The sequence below is a fragment of the Quercus robur genome, chromosome 2, assembly GCF_932294415.1.
Source record: "Quercus robur chromosome 2, dhQueRobu3.1, whole genome shotgun sequence".
Classification (NCBI taxonomy): domain Eukaryota; kingdom Viridiplantae; phylum Streptophyta; class Magnoliopsida; order Fagales; family Fagaceae; genus Quercus; species Quercus robur.
The window spans coordinates 48,638,513-48,655,285 of NC_065535.1; the positions used below are offsets into that span (position 1 = coordinate 48,638,513).

Here is a 16,773-nt window from a genome sequence, read left to right on the forward strand (position 1 = left end):
GCATCATAATTGCTAGCCCTCTTCCTCAACCTTTTTACTGGGTCACTTGAGATAGGATGGCTGCTTGGGGTGTTTTTAAGGGTTACCTTGACTGGCATCTAGGTGGCAGCATGGCTTATGTTTGGGGGGTTGATGGTGGCAATTTTGGGGGCCTTTGGTTATGGGTGGGTCAAGATTGGTTATGGGGTTTGAGTTTTGAGTGTCTCCAATAAGTAGGTTTTGTGTGGGATGATGGCGACAATTATTTGATAACTGTGATGGAGAGAACGGTCGTGTTAGAGTCCAATCCCAGTCTTAAGTAAGCACCACCCATTTTTAAGACTAATTTGTCAGTTGGAATGTGGTATTGGATTAGTTGTTGAGGGTAGTTTATGAAGGGAACTGTTTGGCATTGCAAATTCTTGCAATTAAAGTAATTAGGTTTTTGACAAGAACTTTTCATGTAAGAGAGACGAGGATAATTTTTTTGGTTGCGGCTTTTCTGTTGGATGTCTTAGATGTTTGAGTTGAAAGCACGATTTCAACTTTTCAATTATTTATTTATTTATCTTTTGATAAGTAAAGAAAATTTTATTCAAAGACATAAAAATGAGTCACCCAAGTATATGAGAAGTATACATAAATTACAAGCATCCATCAAATCATAGACCTAAAAATAGAATGATTTCTTATGATAGACATCCAATCTGATAGAGTTTTAAAGAAGAAAAGTTTTAAATCGGTTATAGTCCTTTTAAAATCTTCAAGACACCGGTTGTTTCTCTCCAGCCAAATGCACCACATCAAACAATTAGGGACAGCCATCCAAATAACACCATTACGATGGTGAACAAAAAGCTCAACCACAGTCTTTGGCATCACCTAGTAGATACCAAACAAGGTGAATACCATAGACCACAACTCAGAAACAATAGGACAATGTAGTAAAAGATGGTCTACTTATTCTACATTACTTTTGCATGTATAACACCAATCTAGAACCAACACCTTCTTCTTACGTAAATTATCAACAGTCAAGATAGTTCCTAAAGTTGCAGTCCAAACAAAAAACGCGACTCTGGAAGGAACCTTTTCCTTCCAAATACTTCTCCAAGGGAAGGATTGAGTACATACACCCAACAAAGCTTGATAATAACTACTTACCTCAAAGCGCAAGTGTCCAACACATCTTATCCTCACTAATACCCCTCAACTATTTATTTATACCTCAATTATTTATTTATTTATATATTTTTATGAGTGCCACAATTTTCTGATAAGTTTCAGGAACATGGTATTTTTCAATATTTTATTATTATTAAAATACATCTTTTAGCTAAATGACTTCCTATTTTGTAGAATGGGTTATTTGATATAGAAATTCAGTTGATTATTTGATCTTTTGGTTTCTTTTCAGTTCCTTTCTGCAGCCGTAGTTGAAGCCTATAATATACTCCCCAATTTGGTTAGTATTAATGTTTTTGGCATTACAATTCTTAGCTATTTTAATTTTTCTTCTTTAGCAACTATTTATGTTGAATTTTTTTTAGCTATATGCTCCATGTCTTTAGTTTATTGTGTTATTAAAAGAAGATATTTATTTGCATATGTCGTTAAATAATGTGTTTTATTTGAGAATATGTCCTGGTTAAAATTTGAGAAAATAACAACTAAGCCTCTGTCCCAAACTTTGGGGTCAGTTATGGCTTTTCAATAGATTAATAAGGTCATCCATATGTATTCTTTTTTCTCATTCCTATTATACTTTGTCACTTCCTTAATTGACATGCCCTTTTAACTATTTCCACGAATGTTATTTTAGGTTTCCCTTTACCTTTTTTCATTTCCTTGACTTGAATCAACTTACTCTTTCTCGTTGGTGCATTAATTGCTTTCCTCTACACATGACCAAACCACCTCAAATGACTATTCCTCATCTTTTCATCAATAGAGGTCATCTCTATGTTTCATCATTGAGATGCCTACCAAAACTCCCTTTCCAACAAGCTAGCAAATCCATAACTCAATTATTTTTAACCCAATGGAATCCAAACAAATAATACACCAAAGACCATAGATTATAAGCAAAATCAGAATGCAGCAGGTGATCAATGGACTCCTCATTTCTCGTACACTTTACTACTCTACAATATAATTATTTCTCTTTTGAAAATTATCCATCTTGTGAATCTTCCCTCTAGCAGTTGTCGACATGAAGAAAGTTACTCTTGTAGGAGTCTTTACCCCTCCAAATACTTTTCCATGCTATCTTTTATAAAGAACCTTATAACAGAATTTTACCTAAAGAACACTGCTCTTAGTAGGAATCCATCACAGCTGGTCTTCCCTATCTCTGTTAACCTTTGAGGAATAAACAGGGCCCACGAAACTCCTAATCCTGTACAGGTCTAGTAGACGTGACATCCCAACACATAGTGCCATTATTCTATCTCACATAGTCCGGCATAGAAGCTTCTTTGTCATGACAACTAGCCTGTAAGCCGCACTGTGTGTGGGTACATTCTTTTTATCATATATTTTTTTCCCAATGGTTGAGAAGTAAATAAATATTTTTATTTATTTATATTTTTTGTAATCTTTTTGTGGTTTGGTTTTTCTTGAGTTAAAACTCATCCAACAACCTTTATAAGGGAGTTGTGGTAGCACTTGGACCTCTTTTTCAAAGAAAAATTGTTGAGAAGTAAATTTTTATAAGAAGTCTTTTATTTATTGGCTGATTAAAAAGTAAATTTATCCTAGTATTCAGCTTATTCCCTTCTACCTATCTAGTGTGTTGCTATTTCAATTGATGCCATCATTTGTCCATAAGAGCCATGATTATGTTGCTGCTGAAATGAGCCATAAAGGTATAAATATGCTGTTTGACACAAGATTTTGTCCATGCAGTTTGTATAATAATATTATATATTTGATTCAAAGTCATCAGAATTAAGAGACTATATTTTATAAATCATGGCTAGATACTTTTGGTAGATAAGATTAAAAGAACAATTTAAAGATAATATCTATTTTAAATAAAAGTAATTAAAGTAGAATTAAATTTGCTCTTTGTGTAATAATTATTCTTAAATGAATTGTTAATACCTCTGACAACTCAGCATATCTCAGATAGTAGAGTTTAAGATAATCTGGGGCTTTATGCTGCAATCACTGTCTCAGAATGTAACACTTGTCTGCTGTGCAATTAAATAATAAGCAGGATCTGGTTGTTCCTTCTCTCATGAACAAAGGTGTCAAGTTTTCTTCTTCGACTTTGTCAATGGTTCCAGGAATACCCATCAAGCCTATGCTTGCAAAGTATATATTCTTGGATATGCTTATGCCTTTGTTTCTTCTTTAAGTCTTTTTAATTTATACAGGATGCATACTGAAGGACTTTTTATTTGTATTGGTTTTTTTGCTTTGTGGTAGAATCACCAATGGTGTTCCTCAAGCACTGAAGCTCTTCCAGAATAAAGCTTTTTCATGTGAATATAAGTATGCTTTTTTTTTTTTTTCCTCTCAAATGTACAGTCTCCTTTCTTTTGCTCTTTTGATTTCCCATGTGTAGTTCTTTATAGAGTTTTGATGATTCTAATTACAAATTAGGCTTAATATGTATGAACAGGTCAGAGTGGTGATGTTGAAATTCTTGGTTGGAGACAATAATAAGTATTGCATTTGCAATCTCATTTTACATTTTTGGCAGATAAATAATATGCAGTAGTGATGGCAGTGTAGTAGATAAGCCCTCGACTTCAAATGGTTGTACATCTTATGTTCCTGTAGCTTTGTTTATTATCATGATAATTCAGATTTGTAAAGTCTCTTGGTTTGTACTAGAGACTTGCTGTTTAAGAGAAGAGAGGCTGAGGGCTCTTCCCACCCCCAATATGCTTTTATATAATTTTTCTCCGCACATTAACTTACAAGAAGAAAAACGATCAATTAGTTTGCTCTTCACTTGTGTGCAGTTAGTATATTACAGTTTCTTCATTGAAAGAATTAGTTTAGTGTTAGTCACTGATTTGTCAATATATCTTAGTTTTTTCTATTCATTTCACTTTGCTTTTACTTTTGGTAAGTTGGCTGCATTACCTTCTGAACTGGGTTTTGTGGTTGCAATTTTAGATATGATGGTCAGCGTGCCCAAGTTCACAAATTAGTTGATGGAACTATTCGCATATTTTCACGAAATGGAGATGAATCGACCTCAAGATTTCCGGATGTGATTAATATAATAAAGGAATCATGCAGGCCTGCTGCAATGACTTTCATTCTGGATGCGGAGGTAGGAACATCTTTTTTTTTTTTTGATAAGTAATTGTTAGATTAAATGATTAAATTCACAATTTCCTTATAGTTTAAGCTTTTGGGTCAGTTGGTAATTAATCTTGGTATCAGAGTTAGAGGTCATGGGTTGAAACCCAGTCTCCACTTTAGCATTTAAAGAAGTCCCATGTGTTGGGCCCCCCTAATAAGGGCAGTTTAGGCCCACATGTGAAGGGGAGTATTAACTTAAATGATTAAATTTATAATTTCCTAACAATTTAAGCTTTTAGGACAATCGGTAATTTATTAATAATATATATATAAATTAATATGCTAAAGAAATGTACTGGGAAACTAATGGAGTATACAGATTGTATACCCATGTTTCCTTACAAACAAGTATAAATACAATGCGACAATAAAATCATGCAATAATGAAGGTCTGCTTGCATCCAAAGACAGCCAGTAGAATAATTCCCACGGGAACTGAGATTTGAATCTCTCTATAAATAGTTTATGTTCCTCAAAAGTCCTCTTATTGCTCCCTCTCAAAAGTTGCCACATTAAACAAGAGGGAGCAACATTCCAAACTCTATTATGGAAAGTAATGGGACTTCAGCACCAATATTTAAACAAATCATTCACTGCCTTTGGCATCATCCACTTCACCCAAAAGATATGAACAAAAATTTCCATATCTATTGGACAATTGGAAACCGCAGTCCACATGAAATGGCAGCCTTTGAGGCTGCTTTTACCCTCCAAACAGCCTTCCAAGGGAAATCAGAGTAGGCATCACCTCTCAACTCCTCATATTAAGATCAAACGCAAACCTCCCATTCCTATTTATGTTCAAGGTGGTACATGATTAACCTCAAGGGGTTAGTCTAGTGGTTCCCAGACCTCATGTGATCCATGGGTTTCCTAACCAACACCTTGGGACCACTCCCAAGGAATTCTTTCCTGTAATTACCTAGTGTGTGTGAGGCGGGGGAACTATACTCACTTTGGTATTACCCAGGTACTTTGAGAGCCCTAGACAGCCACATCAGCAGAAAAAAAAAAAAAAGAAAAAAGAAAAAAGAAAAAAGAAAAAAAGAAGGTAGTACATGATTGATCACAGGTAAAGCAATGTTATCTGAATCATTCCAAATGTGGTTCTGGTTTTAGGTTGTTGCAGTTGATAGGAAGAATGGCTTCAAACTTATGTCTTTCCAAGAATTATCTTCTCGAGGGAGAGGAAGCAAAGATAACTTGATTACTGTGGATAGCATAAAGGTTTGATACATTATTACATTACCTATTTTCCATCATGATGTGGTTCATGTTTCAATGCCTAAATAAAACTAAAGACAATTTTACTATTCCTTGGTTTCAATTTATTGAACATTATTTCTTGCTATGCGATTTTGTTATGTTGGGGGTTATAATAATTGTTTGCAATCTTTCCTGAAGAAAATCCTAGTAGTTTCCTTATTTTTACATAATGTAGACTTGTAGTTTGTTGGTGTTGTCGTAAGCTTGGATTCGAAAGTTAGAAGATGTTTGCAAGTACTTTTTCTTCCTTCCACGATGCTCAAGTAATTGGTAATTTGGTAGATAGAATACTGTTATGACTGTAACATTGGCATTTTTAGAACTGGTTCAATTGAATTCAAAGTTGTCAATTCCATTCTGATGGCTGTTTTGGTTTGTTTATTGGATTGGAGTATTTTGATACTGGTTTATACTAGTATACTGTTTAGGAGTTATTACTTTATATATTTAACACAAATAAATATATGACTGTTCATCACATGTAGTTCTATAACATTTCAATTCAAATTCAAGTAATAAAATCCTAACTGTATTCTTCTATTCCAATACTACCACTTTTTTATAATTTCTAGTATTTGATATTGATTCTTGTGTGTCCTCCCTACTCCCTAGCTTGCATCATCACTCATTAGTTCCTCCACAAATTGACAAACAGTACATCAGTCATCAGTCATCACCCATTAGTTCTCCACCACTGATTGACAAACAGCAAATTACCCAAATGCCCAAAAATAAAAAAGATAAGACAAATTAGCAAATTTGACTTTTGTGAAAGCTAAAAGTAAAGAGAGAGAGAGAGAGAGAGAGTAGAAGAAATAACTTAATCTTAAAGCTAATCTTGAAAACAGAAAGTTGGAAACGTTGAGACTTTTTCTTTGTCGGAGATCTACACAGGGAGGTGCTTCAACTTTTTGCTTCATCAGCTTCATCCACATCTCTGCAGTGTCACCAGTGTGGCACCTTCATTTCTCCACTGTCCAATCAATCTCAACCTCCAAAGCAACGACAAGGTCTTAAATCCCCAATCATCTATCTTGGCTTTTGACTTGCAATCTGAAATGGAGAGAGAGAGAGAGAGAGAGAAGGGAGCTTAGAAATGTGTATGAGAGATTGAGAGATGTTAATAAACGGGAAAAAAATTGTGACTAATGGAAAGAAAAAAAGGAAAGTCAAGTTTGTATTGGGTATTGGCTGAAATAAAGAATGTTACTAACAGAAAGAACAAAAAAGAAAGTTAAGAGCCTGTATGGTAACCCTTTTTTTTCCTATTCTCCAAAAGCAGTTTTTTTTTTTTTTTTTTTGGTGTCTTCAAAGCTAGTTTTCAATCCACAATATAGGCATATTTTGTGTTTGGCTCCTATTTTGAAAACAAGTTTTCAAGATTTAAAAAAAAAGAAAAGAAAGATGTTTAGATGATATTTTCAGTTTTGAGAAAAAGATTATCTTTTGACACATCTAACAGTAATAAACAATCACCACGAAACACCCTTACCCTTGGATTCTACAACATTTTCACATGTCTCTCCCTCCCCTTCATGCTCTCTCTAGGTCATATCGCTTCCTCCACTTCCAAAAAGGATAATATAGCCCACCAAACAATCCACCATGGTGAAAGACACAGCGTAGATCCACTAGCGGCTGCGAGCCACCACAAACACCCTTCAAACCCCAAGCCACTGTGACTCTGATTCCCAAGCTATCGCCAAAACCCTCCTTCAAATCCCAAGCTACTGCAACTCCACCTCCTAAGCCACCACAAAACCCCCCTCAAATCCCAAGCCACCATAACCCTTGCTTCAAAAACCATTCAAAATACCGAGATCTTAAGCTACGCTGTTACTGAGAGAGAGAGAGAGAGAGAGAGAGAGAGAGAGAGAGAAGGTTAAAGATCAGCGTCCCTTGTTGGAGATTTCATGGTTGTTTGTTGCCAATCAGACAAGCTGTCACTTGATATGTGTCTATGTTGTTGTTGATGATAGGAACGATTCTCTTCCACATCGAATTCTCTTTCTCGCTCCTTAGCAATGCTACCCATTTGTGGGATTGTTGCGCCTTTTGGAAAATCTGAGGCTTGGGAATTGTCTATCCTACTTTTGAAAAACCAAAGGGGCTTTGCTTTGCTTGAGAGTTTGTGAGGAGTGAGAAAGATGAGAATTTGAGAGGAACGGTTATAATGGAAAATGAGAGGAAGGATTTTTTTTTTGGAATGGGAAGTAATTGAATGCTCCGGGTTTCCTCTCTTCAATCTTCAATGTGCTTTGAGGTACATGGTTTATCATTCCCTATCCTTGTCTAATGCCATGTCGTTTCCTTGGAAATTGGTGTGGCGTTTGAAGGTTCCCTCTAGGGTTGCTGTCTTTTCTTGGACTGCCGCTCTAGGGAAGAAGTTATCTATTGACAATCTTCAGAAGAGACGTGTTATTGTTTTGGATTGGTGTTGTGTGTGCAAAAAATGTGGGCAGTGTGTGGGTCATTTTCTTCTTCATTTCCCTATAGCTTATGAGCTGTGGACAATGGCGTTCTATTTGTTTGGACCAAGGAGGAATAGAGGGGTGATTCATACCAGTATGAAAATTTCTGGCTGAAATGGTGGGAATGGAACATAATAAAAACCTTGATTCATTGAACCTTATTTTGTGTTTGTTCTATGTGCTCTTTTGTCTCTATGTTCATAAAAATTAGTTTATTTTATGTTCTTATCAATCATGATCAAGAGACTGCTGCCTATAAAATTGGGCTCAACATGCTTGTGGAGAAAATTTTGGGTTGGAGCCAAATATTCATTCGAACATGTTACGCACTCACTTTCCCACTGCAAATGTTCAAACCACTTCTGATGGTTGGTTTTAGAAAAATGATTGGAGGTTTGACCAGCATAAAATCTTAGTTATCATCTATCAAGTAGTCCATGTTCTGCCTATCCGAAAAAAAAAAAAAAAAAAAAAGTAGTCCATGTTCTGTGAATGTGTTTTCTGATAGTTTGTTGGAAAATCAGAAAGCTTAAAACTAAGACTGAATAATAATTAAAATAATCCAAATTGCCCTTATTCTAGTAATAACTAAAGTAACTTTCTACTAACTGTAATCCAAATCAGTAACAGTGAATGTGACAACCATTTGTAAACAGAAAAATGAATATTGTGGGTAAAACAAAAGGAAGAAGAAATGAATGGATAACCATAAAATGGAATGATCCAAGACCAACAACAAACAAGTTAGTGTCCCTGAATTTGGTCTGAACCTTCACCCATCTGTTTGAACATCCACCCATAAATGGTCCTCTACAATACCCATTTCGTGAACACTCAAGAAATTTTGCATTCAAGAAGCCAAGTTTTTCAGGCATCTCATCAAACACCTCAAGAGAATATAAAAGATACAGTTTCATGTACATGTCAATGTGAGCTGTGGCTGTTTAAACAAACCTCAACATGAAAGATAAAGAAACCAAAGAAATACATAGGAGGAAAAAAAAAAAATTCCTGTGATTGTCAGTAACTATTATATATTACCTTAAACAACGTTGCTAAGCTACAGCTAGCAATTAGGATATATATTCCTTGATGCTCAAATTTTTGACTGCATCAAGGACTAGTTAGCAAGAATTAAAATTGAATTCAATTCAGACTTAGAGTCTGGCCATTGGAGCTTCTGGGAACCTTTTTCATGAGAATTTGGTACAAATTTATTCAACATATCACAGAGGGAAAACAAGATTATGGTTGGACTCGTAGTTCCTATGCACTGATAGTGAAGTTGTAGTTTTAGTTTGCTATGCTTGTGATGCAACTTAAAGAAAAATTAAGACAATGTAGCTTAGACTTCAATTTTTAAACAAATCATTTTCCCCCCCAAAAAGCATACAGTTATGTTCAGATTTTTTTAATTGGTAAGTTACACATGCATTTGGTAGGACTTAAAATCCATACGAGGTGCCACTTGAGTAGAGCTTGTTGGTGGTTATGTTTATATGTTAAAATGGCCAAAGAAGCAATCAAGGATCATTAAAGTGACAGAGGATGGAGCTTGGAAATAATTATCAGAAGAAGAAAAAAAAAAGCCTTGAATCAGATGAAAAGAAATTATCAATACAAAAGGAAAATTCATATAAAATGTACTCCTAGCCATTTAACTGGGAAAGCTATTAGAGATTAGTGTTACTATTAATGGATTGGAAAATGTACAAACCAATCCCAAATATGATGTCATAGATTCAGTTCTGATTTGAGGCCAGCATATTTATTTACTACTGATTCAAAAGTTTCTTTCTTCTTTTCTTTCAAACAATGAAATTTGATTTTCTTTCCTAATATCTAGACATCCTTGGTATATTTAGTTTTATTTAGTTTGAGACGTGATTTTTTATGCGCTATATCTATTTGGTTGGGAGCTGACACAAGGGTAAAAGAAAATCACTTGAATGATTCTCTCGACATGTCTGCCCAGTCGAAATCCAAACTAAGTTGGTTGATTTTTACTACTTCTAAGCCCTACATAATCGGGATCAAGATAAATGAATTCAATAAGGGTAGATTGGTCTGATTCATGTGGATGATGCCGAAGACAGTCGCTTCTCTACTATTTGCATGGAGGAATTGGTTGGGGAAATAGTTTTCAAATATTTGGAATATGGTACCAACTCGTCTAATGTGGTTGATTTGGTGGGAACACAATACCCTTCCTTTTGAAGATATTGAGAGACCTTTAGATCTTTTAAAGTCTTTGCTAGTTGGGACTTTGTTTGAGTGGTCTCAAATTTGGGGTTTTACGCGATGTATTTCCATTTATGATTACCTACAATCTGTTAGTACTTATTGATTTGTTTGTAATTGTTTCAAATACAGTGTGTTCATCATTATGATCGTGACATACTTTTATATTCAATAAAACTTCTATTACCTATCAAAAAAAAAAAAAAAAAAAGGATTGGTCTGATTCATAGGGTGAGTGGGGGGCCAAGCAGCACTATGATAGATGTGTAGCTTAAACAGAACCTTTAAAATAATATTTGAATGAATCAGATAAAGGAATTTGATTTGTGGAGATAAATTTAGTAGGGGAAGATAATTTGTATCATGATGTGTGGTTCATGGGTTAAACTTTGTAAAAAGGAATGAGGTAGAATGTTAGCTTATGATGGTGAAAGATGAATAATTAATTCCTTTTCGTGCAATTCTGCACTTCAAAACTACTTCAAATTAGTCAAATATGAACTATTTAATTCCTTCTTTATCTTGATTGGTGGGTGGAGCATTAAACATGGGAAATTTGCAAATTTATTATTTGTCAACCTGACCAAGAAATGCACAATGGTTCTATAGCCTGTCTCTGTTAAGGTCCCAAACTGTGGTGATGGATCTTATTGCTGTATTTTTTGGATTTTTATAATATGATGTATATTGTTTATTTTCTGTGAAATTTAAAATTTGCCTTTTATTTTATTTTAGTTTCATTAACTTGTTTAAATTTCTCGATATACTTCTGATGTTTTCTTTACATGCAGGTTGACATTTGCGTGTTTGTCTTCGATATCATGTTTGCTAATGGACAGCAGTAATTATCTAGAACTTTCTCTTGGAATTGTTTTGGATGTTCTTGCCACATATATGTTCATGAAAAATTTAAGACAAATATGTGGAATTGAGATTCAAAATTGCCACATGGATGTTTTGGATTCCCATATAATCTCAAAAAGGTAGAATTGAGATTCAAAATTGTAGATGTATTTTTCTCTTTTCAGCGGTTGGACAAGATTCATGCCTCAACCCACCCATGGATACCTGAGCCAGGCCCTGAGGAGCAAATACTGTAACCAATCCCATACTACCTCCATTTTACTCTCATTTATTTAATAGATCCAGTCCGCATGAAGTTTACTGTAACTTTGGGAAGAATCATAGTATTTTTAGCAGTTTATATCCGTCAAAATTAACCCTTTTACTGACCAATATAATTAATTTACTTTTAATTTATCTCTCAGGTGTGTATGAAACCAAGAACTGCAATTGAGGGTAGAAGTTAAATTTTACAATATCAGAAAAGTTTTTAAGTATACATTTCTTGATCAACTGGAGTCCATTCGATGTATTCTCAGAAAGCGTTGGTCTGGGTTTGACCGCTTCCCATTTGGTGAGCCACCCCAAGGGATTATCCAAACAGATGCTTGGTACATGTGGACGGGTCTACATGTGCTGGTGAATTGGTGCATTGCACTAAGTGTCCCAGATGCCTTGGCCAAAGAATAAAAGTAGGTTATAGAACATAGGGGTAGCCTTTTTCTCCCAAATCCCTCCTTGAACCCAAGATCTTCTCACCATTAGAGGGATAGAGGCTAGGAAGCACGGACGCTTCATTTAGGGGGCTGTACCTATGTCGTATCGGTGCCGTACTTCTGTCATACTGGACTCTTTGTGTTATAGTTTTTCAAAAATTGCTTGTGTTGTGTGTTGTATCCATACCCATACCCAAGTCCGTGCTTCCTAGGGTAAAGGTATCACGTGGCAACAAGGGCCTGTGGTTTTATAATTATTGTCCAATTTGTTGCTTTTCTTTAGAATAAAGTACAAGTTTAGCTTATCAATTACTCTATTACAGGCTGTTGGGTTTCTCTCTCCGCAAAAGACGAAAATGTATGCATCTCTGCATTCTATGACAGTGTTATTCTATTTTTCTGGATTTAAGAAACCTCTTTTCCTGAAAGTACAGTCTAATCTAAACCTTTATCCCCTTTTGCCAAAAACTCTCAGATTTGAAGGATTTGTTTCATGATGAGAAGTTGGGATATTTCGAATATGCAAAGGAAATGACAGTAAGTTCTTGAATTTTATGTTATTTTTAAATTTCTAATAATCATTTTATTATCAATCTAAGGGGTTGGCTTAGTGGTTCCTAAGACCTTATGATGTCCATGAGTTCTTGGGTTTGAAACCTCTAGTCAGAATCTTGGGGCCACTTTCAAGAGACTCCTCCCTATAATAACTTCGCGTGTGTGGGATTGGAGGACTACACACACCTGAGAAAATAGTCAAGTGTTTGAAGTAGTCTAGACACCCTTGTTCTCTCCCCGGGCCCCCGCCCCCCCCCCCCCCCCCCCCCCCCCCAAAAAAAAAAAAAAAAAAAAATCATTTTGTATTGAATAAATAATAGTTTATTCAATTTATCTGTTTGTAGGTTGAAGCAGATGATGCTTGTTTGACCAATGAAGTCACATTAAATAAGATAAGCTCTTTTCTTGAAGATGCATTCCGCTCCTCATGTGAAGGGCTTGTGGTTAAATTATTAGATTTTGATGCTGAATATTCTCCATCTAAGCGGACTGACACATGGTTAAAGGTTTGTCAAATGAGACTGTATTGTTACTTCAGTATCTAATCGACAATGAGGAAGTAGAGTATTGACCTGTGATTGAAACTGTTGGTTTCTTTGAAGGTCAAGCGAGACTATGTTGAAGGATTGTGTGATTCTCTTGATTTAGTCCCAATTGGTGCCTGGCATGGAAATGGGAGAAAAGCTGGATGGTGAGACCTCTCTTTTATATACTCTTTATGCTGCCTGTGGTTAGCTGCTTTAACACTGATTTGGAATTTGCATGAAATCAAAAATAGTTCCATCTTGCAAAATAATACAAACAAAGATAAGTGTCATTTATTTACCAAAGTAAAGGTGTTGTCAGTAACAAGAATTCTAAATTCTAATTATTTATTGTTCAAGGGAGAGAATTCTAAATTCTATTTGCCAAGAACCTTGTAGCTCAATTGGTTGGCACCTCCTAATGTTTTCAGACATCCAAGGTTCAAATCTCCCCTCCCCCAACTATCAAATTATCAAATAAAAAGAATTCTACATTCTATTTTGATATCATAAAAATAATTAACAATGGGTGGTAGTTTGCTTGTTGGTGTCCTCCTGGACTTATCAGGTTCAAAAAGTTGAATGGTGAAGGTATGGTTGTAGTGTGTTTCACTTTGTATTGTTGAAAGGTTTGAAAAGTTAACCAATGAAGATTTAGGATGTATAGTGTGTTTCTTTGTAGTGTGGAAATAAATATATAAATAAACAATAGAGACATGTAAGTGTATAAACACATGCAGAAGTGGTGGAAGAGTATGTATTAATTACTAGAATAATTTTTAGTGATTTAATTCCATGCACAGCAATGATTCCTATCTGAATTGGCTATGAGCTCTAGCTTATAACAAGATTTTGGTTTGACTTTTTTATGTTTCAGGTACAGTCCATTTCTTATGGCATGTTACAACCCTGACACGGAAGAATTCCAAAGTGTATGCCGCGTCATGTCCGGGTTCTCTGATTCTTTTTACATAGAGGTAAAGTTGGACGTTGCTTATTTGCATTGTATGTGCATGCTAGTAAAAATATGTTGCTGTTTAAAATAATTTATATTCTTTGACGATATACTTTAATGTTAAATATAGGGACGCTAGTTTTTAATTCAATAGTGAGGGGTGAGGCATTTGAACCCTGAATGTCTCCATTAGAAATACCAAGAGGTGCTAGTTGAGTTACAAGACTCTTGGCAGGGACACTATTTTTTAATATTCTAATGTTAAATAAAGTCAATTGGTGCTCACTTTGATGAAGCTAAAATTTCCAACTTCTAGGTTTTTTTTTTTTTTTTTTTTTTTTGTGGGGTGGTGGGGGATGTTAATAGATAGGATGGGGGATGTTAATAGATAGGATGGTGGCACCCCTAGCTGTAGCCCTAGAAAGACAACCCTAAGAATGGTACACACTCACTGATGTGATAGGGCTAGGTATGTGCTCCACCACAACATGATAATTGCAGGATTTTAACCAACCATTGAATAAAGAGTATGAGCACATTTACCAATCATCCATCTGCTGCAAAGTTCAATTTCCAGTTGAAACCAAGTGCCCGGTTTGGAGTTCCATAACCTGCAATGTGATAATATTTAAAGGGTCAGAACCTGCAATGTGTGTTCTGATGCAGATGTGATGTATTTATTTTTAGGTCATGAAAAAAATAAATCTAGGATGGGTTTTTTTTATCATATTTCTTCTCTTAAGCATGTAAGGCACTTTCCAATTCTTTGGAGGCAATCTTAAATTCCTCTTCCATCAGCACCATATTCAGTGCAAATAATGCTGACATTATCATACAGATGACCAAGTCTTGTTTGACTAGGCTACACCCTCCTTTACTAGAACTGTTTTGGGATCTTATGCCCACAACTAATCGGTGTCTTGGCCAAGGATTCTGATTTCTGACTATTACACATAATTTCTAGCCTTTTGTGGGCTTTTATTTCCTGGTTTTAGTTCATAAATGATGCTGGGACATCCCTTCAACATAATAACTGGGATCTCTACATTGAAATGCAGATGAAAGATTTCTTTTCTGGGGACAAGATTCTGTCCAAAAAGCCTCCTTATTATCGAACAGCTGAGGTGCCTGATAAGTGGTTTTCGCCAGAACTTGTTTGGCAAATAAGAGGTGCAGACTTCACACTTTCACCAGTTCATCAGGCTGCCATTGGTTTAGTTCATCCATCTCGTGGTATTTCAATACGATTCCCCAGATTCATCAATCCTGTGTCTGATAGAAATCCAGAAGAATCCAGCACAGCTGCAGATATAGCCGAAATGTTTCAATCTCAGACTCGAAAGATGGATGTGACATCTGAAGCTTGATTATTTTGGTTTTCAGGTACATTAGCTGCTTTTCTAGTTCAAACAATTGAATGTACAGTGTACAGAGGATGATGCAGTTCCAAATTTTGTATGTACAGTCTGAGAAAATTTGGTAGTAATGTTGTAGCCTTGTAAACTTGTAGATTAAGGGTTTCATCTCGTTTCAAATAACTTTGTTCCAACTTCCCATCCCCCAACACACATTCACAAACAAAACAAAACAAAACAAAAAACTTCTTCCCTGTTTTATGTTACTCTGTGAAATTGCATATTATTCTTTAACCGGCTAACACTTTAGAGAGTCTACAAGCCAAAATAACATTTACAATTCCCATTCTACCACGCGAGAGACACTCCAAGTCCGTCATGTTAATCATGTTGACCTACCTCAGGGGAATGGGGATTGCAATATGCTAACTTGGGAAGAAATAGTGGAGGGAAGTTTTTCTCACTGTTAAACCATTACACTGTTTATTTGGGAAAAAGATGAAGAATAGGAGTCAACTCAATTGCAGTCTCAAGTTAAGTTACTCATACCGCTCGTTGAGCAAACTCTAAAATATTATAAACCATCGTCGGACCAAGAGACAAAACAATCCCCTGGAAGCCTTTAATCAGCGGTAAAAGTACGTTGCCCAACAACTAGGAGTAGTGTAGTACATCGTTCTCAATCAGTTTTAGAAACTCAAGCTAATATTTCCATTTCCATACTCACGGCTTCTCGTTCATTGATAACGATCTCCTCCACCAGTAACATCAACACATTGAAGCTTTGCTCGTTACTCTAGATCTTGTTGTTTTGGTTGATAAGTATATATCTTGTTATTTGATGAGTATTTAAAAAAAAATAAAATTAAGTGAATAAAAGTACTACTCTTTTTTCGGTACTCCATTACTTCTTAAAATAAATTAAACAATAACTAGATGAACATGAGTTTTAAATTGCAATGGTTTCATGAATTTAGTTTTTTAATTGATAAAATTAAAAATATAAAATTTAATGTGAAATGGGGGCAAAATTTGCCAAACACTATAATTTCAGAAATTTTTTAGCTGGGTAGCACACGTTCAAACTTATATTGTAAGTTAGACTCTTTTTTGGAAGTCGATTTTAAGAAACTCGACTTCCAGGCAAATTCCAGCAAGTAAATAAGTTTGAAGTGGAAGTCGAGTTTACTGAACTCGACTTCCATTGAAAGTCACCAATACTGAGCTCCGAATTTGCCTGGAAGTCGAGTTTATTAAAATTGACTTCCAAAAAGAGTCTAACTTACCAAATAAGTTTGAACGCGTGCTACCCAACTAAAAAATTTCTGAAATTGTACTGTTTGGCAAATTTTGCCTGAAATGGGGTATAAACTCGGAGAGTTTTTTTTTTGGGTCAATTTTTCTCAATATTTATAAGATAAGAATCACCTAAAAATATATTTTAGAAGATGGTATATACTTTGTGAGGGGTTTGATTGGGCCTAGTGTCTTGTGCATAGTCATATGTTCATGAATTACCAAGTAGAGTGTGTTTGGAAAGTGATG

At 35.3% G+C, this 16,773-nt stretch overlaps 1 protein-coding gene across 10 annotated transcripts in view; it reads left to right on the forward strand.

Moving 5' to 3' along the window:
• LOC126713832 (DNA ligase 6) overlaps window positions 1-15,422 on the forward strand; it is a 36,384-nt gene extending 20,962 nt beyond the window's left edge. The window contains exons 8-19 of one of the 10 annotated variants that reach the window (XM_050413709.1): window positions 1,397-1,444; window positions 3,200-3,297; window positions 3,412-3,477; window positions 4,111-4,270; window positions 5,422-5,529; window positions 11,072-11,121; window positions 12,163-12,197; window positions 12,315-12,376; window positions 12,739-12,900; window positions 12,997-13,085; window positions 13,796-13,895; window positions 14,932-15,422. In XM_050413709.1, the coding sequence (XP_050269666.1) occupies window positions 1,397-1,444; window positions 3,200-3,297; window positions 3,412-3,477; window positions 4,111-4,270; window positions 5,422-5,529; window positions 11,072-11,121; window positions 12,163-12,197; window positions 12,315-12,376; window positions 12,739-12,900; window positions 12,997-13,085; window positions 13,796-13,895; window positions 14,932-15,240 (1,287 nt within the window). In that variant the 3' untranslated portion in view covers window positions 15,241-15,422. The other 9 variants (XR_007651448.1, XM_050413710.1, XR_007651447.1 and 6 more) reach the window with 9 other exon arrangements.
• Window positions 15,423-16,773: the final 1,351 nt, after the last annotated feature.